Below are 4,256 nucleotides of genomic sequence, written 5' to 3' on the forward strand. Positions count from 1 at the left end.
AGATGGCCACTTAAATTGTGTAATTTGAGTAGAATGTAATAAAGGAACTATAACAAAGGAATGAGTATGGTGTGAGAAAATGCTTACAAATAGTGTAATAAGTGTAGGTAGGGTACCTTCTATGAACTGTTACCACCAGTAGCCCTGAAGAGACCAGAAAATTGAGTGGTTAAGGACACTAGAGGCAGAACTTTGAAACAAGAATGTCTGGCTAGACCTATAGTCTCTATCCAGAAATGCAGCCAGTTTATGGCAACCCTGCAGGTAAGGAGCCTGGGGAAAGTACTGTGACCTTGTTTTCCTCACTGTTAGTGGCACTGCTGACTAAACGCATAAGATGGAGATCACAGGGACCCGTTGATGCAGTCGATATAGCACAGCCTCCTAGAGCAAAGAGGAGGTTGGGGTGGAGAATGGATTTGGAGGGATGCACTGAAGATATGCCAGAAATACTGCTATCGATGAACTCAAACCAAACCAAACTCACAGCCCTGAGGTGATTCTGACCACTGAGTACCCAAGGCTGTAAATCTTTACGAAAGCAGATTGCCCCACCTTTCTTCTGTGGAGGGGCTTCTGGGTTTGAAACACTGACTTTTTTGTTAGCATCCAATGTTTTAACCACTACACCACCAGAGCTGGCATCTTTAGAATATCATGATAAATGGAGAAAAGATTGGAGTTGTCAAGGATTTCATTTTAATTCGATCCACAAGCAATACCCACAGAAGCAGTAATCAAGAAATCAAAGGATGTGTTGCACTGGGCAAATCTGATGTAAAAGACCTCTGTAAGTGCTTAAAAGCAGTGATGTCACTTGGAAAACTAAGGTGTACCTGACCCAAGCCATGGTCTTTTCAGTACCCTCATACTCACATGGAAGCTGTACAATGACTAACAAAGACAGAAGAATTGATGCATTTGAATTGAGGTGTTGATGAAGAATAGTGAATATACCATGCACTGCTAGAAGCACACACATATCTGTCTGGGAGGAAGTACAGCCAGAATGCTATTCAGAAGCCAGGATAGTGAGAATTTGGTACTTCGGACATGTTATCAGGAGGGACAATTCCCTGGAGTAGGACATATGCTTGGAAAAGTAGATGGTCAGCGAACAAGAAGAGACACCTGTTGTGGTTCCCTGGTGCCGCTCTGACAGGAATACACCACAAATGGGATGGCCTTAACAACTGGAGTTTATTCTTACAATTTGGAGGTTTTAAGTCCAAGTTCAAAGTGCCAGGCTCTAGGGGCTGGGTGAAAGGCCCTCAACCTTGGGGTCCAGCTCTGCCTCCTGCTACCGGCCCACTGGAGCTAGAGGCATTTCTTTCCTCAGACAGCTGCTGGCTGCTGAGGCTGAGAAGCCCCAAGGTTGACAAGTGAAAAGGCACAGTCCCGATGTTACCGAACCAGATGGCAGGCCATTAACTTAAGTCCATTATAAGTCCCCAGGTGGGCAAATCATGGCAGGCTGCTGAGGAACAACATGGCTACATGCAGGGTCCAAGCATGCCATAGGCTAGAGACCATTCCCAAGGCTGCTTCTTATATACAGGAAGTAGACAACATCCCAAAGGCAGGTACTCAACTGCTTGTGGTAGATCTCACCATGGAGTTGATTGCCAGTCTCATCATGAGGAATAACTACTACCAGATGCCCAGCCATTCAACCAGGCTCAGCCAAGTTGACACAAAAACATAACCACCACAACACCCTACAAGAATTGGCACAGTGGACGCAGCAGTGGGCTCAAGTGTAGCAATGAGTATGAGGGCCGCACAAGAATTGGTAGTTTGGGTTGTGTTGTATGCAAGTACATTATGAGTTGAAACCATCTTGATGACCCCTAAAAACAACAATCTTTACAGAAGCAGGCCACCACATCTTGCTCCTTGAGAGCAGCTAGTGAGTTCCAAAAGCTAACCTTTTGGTCACTGGCCAAGTGTTTCACCATTGCATCACCAGGGCTCCTCATATAAACAAAGTAGGTGTGTGTGTCCATATATATTTTGTTGATCTCCTTCATAACACAAACTGGAACAAGAATGAAAATTATGACAATTACATTCTCACAAGTATATCACAATCTCCAGAACAATTTCTCTACATCTTATTGAAAAATTGTCAATTTGTCAGCATACTATTTTGTTTAATTGCCATGGTAGTTATTTCCCAATTTAATAAATCCCAAGAGGCCATGCGAATCTACAACCCTGGGAATCCAGAAACTGATACAAAAGTTTCAGGGAGCAGCAGATTTGAATTCTGTTTGAATGATGGTGTTGCGGAGAATCTGAGGTAAGTTGCCTAATTCACATGGTGAAGGTTGATAGAAGATTTTATTTGACTCTCACAACCAGGGCTATTTGCATAGTGTTGTTGTAGATTGCACAACCTTCCTTCTGAGGAGTGGCTGGTGGGTTTGAACCACCAGCCTTCTGGTCAGCAGTTAAGTGCCTTAGGCACTATGCTACCAGAGCTCCTACTTGCATACTAAGACAAGATAATGGCTAAGGAATGGCTGATCTTTAAAAATCACAATAATCCTATTGTCATCTCTGAAGCTTCCAGAAGTACAAGACATTCATTATATCTTGCCGTTAGTGGCATAAAAACAGAAACTAACATTATAACAAAGGACAAGGAAGATTAAAGCAATTTTTGTTTTAACAAACAGAATATCGTTAGGACCAGTTTAGACAATAGTCCTGGTGAGTATTTGTAGATTGACTGGAGTGGCACAGTGATGGAGCAGAGAGCAGGAGTCTAAGGGTCAAAAGAAAAGTTTAAATTTCTTTCAGTTTGATATTTCTTTAAATATTTGAAGAAGACTTCCAGGCAGCAGAGGCTACCTTCTAGGAGGAAGACATTTCCATTGTAGTAATTTTTGGTGAAATATGCCATTTTAGCTTATAATATAAATATATATTGATTAGCAGAATAAACATGTTAGCTGGTTAGCACACGCTGTCAGGTAGATGTAATCTTCTGGTTCTTACAAGAGGTTACTCAGCTCTTCAAGCCAGTCTCTCAAGTGGTATACTTAGGTAAGTTTCAGGGAAAATACCAAGAATACGCCAGGGTAAGTTAGGAGAAGATGTGCTTTGTTTTCTTGTTTTCCCTTGTGAGAGAAGTTATACAGCTTTCCTAAAAGTCTCAAAAAGGAGTTCTGGTGCTGTAGTGCCTAATGCATTTGACTGCTAACTAGAAGATTGGTGGTTCAAACCCACCAGCCAGTCTGTGGAAGGAAGACTAGGCCATCTACTTCCTTAAAGATGTACCACCTCAGAAACCCAATGGGGATCAAGGGAGCAAAAGAGGTATCATCATATCTAAAGGAATGGAGCTCAGAGTAGAGAACTTGAATGCAAGGATGAGGAAATCAAGGGACAGAGCGCGCCTCTATGGGCTCCTGGATGGGTTGTTAGGTCATTGAGAGGCTGTTACTGTTGCTGATTGCCATGGAGTTGACTTCAACTCATGGTGACATAATGTGCAGTAGAACAAAATGTTGCCTGGTCCTGCATCTTTCTCAAAATCACCAACGTGTTTGAATCCATTGTAGTAGCTATAATACCAATCCATCTCACTAAGGGTGTCCCTTTCCCTCACTGGCCCCTACTTCACAAACATGATGTCCTCCTCCCTGATGAAGTGATAGAAACAAGCGAGTTGGACAACGACCTGAAGAGACCTATCAAGTTTTCATGGGCTAATTCCTGGAAGCTGGTCACCAGGCCTTTCCTCCTGGCCTGTCTTAGTCTGGAAGCTCTACTGAAACCTGTCCATCATGGGTGACCTGGGGTATTTAAATTAACATGAGATAGCTCCCAGCATCATGGTAATACTCAAGCCACCACACTATGGAATACTGACAAAAGGCATTGATAGGACTTTGGGCAAAAGGTGGTTGTGAGAGAGTAGAAAATGGAAAGATGGAAGATTAAAAGAGAGCATATATGCCAGGGTACATAGGAGAGGTATTGGATGCAAATATTACCTATGCAATATTTTATGTAAAAGAGCAGCACCACTGCATTACAACTGTGTGCCATCATTACGTATGATAGATATTGTTTACACATCAGACCCTACATTAAACACTTTATATACAATATCTCCTTTCAGTTTTCCTACAATTACATGAGGAAATTATTATTATTCCCACCAGGAAAGCGAGGATTGGGGAAACTAAATAAGTTTTCCAAGTTTTCACCAGGGGTCCTCGGGTTGACTCCAGCACTTGGTGACC

At 42.6% G+C, this 4,256-nt stretch overlaps 1 protein-coding gene across 1 annotated transcript in view; it reads left to right on the top strand.

Moving 5' to 3' along the window:
- The first annotated feature begins 2,201 nt into the window (after positions 1 to 2,201).
- LOC103213410 (olfactory receptor 1013-like) overlaps positions 2,202 to 4,256 on the top strand; it is a 5,890-nt gene continuing 3,835 nt past the window's right edge. The window contains 1 exon segment of the mRNA XM_007959202.1: positions 2,202 to 2,302. Within this exon segment, the coding sequence (XP_007957393.1) occupies positions 2,202 to 2,302 (101 nt within the window).

The sequence above is a fragment of the Orycteropus afer genome, unplaced genomic scaffold (genome assembly GCF_000298275.1).
Source record: "Orycteropus afer afer isolate SDZICR_OR568_19922 unplaced genomic scaffold, OryAfe1.0 scaffold02031, whole genome shotgun sequence".
Lineage (NCBI taxonomy): Eukaryota > Metazoa > Chordata > Mammalia > Tubulidentata > Orycteropodidae > Orycteropus > Orycteropus afer.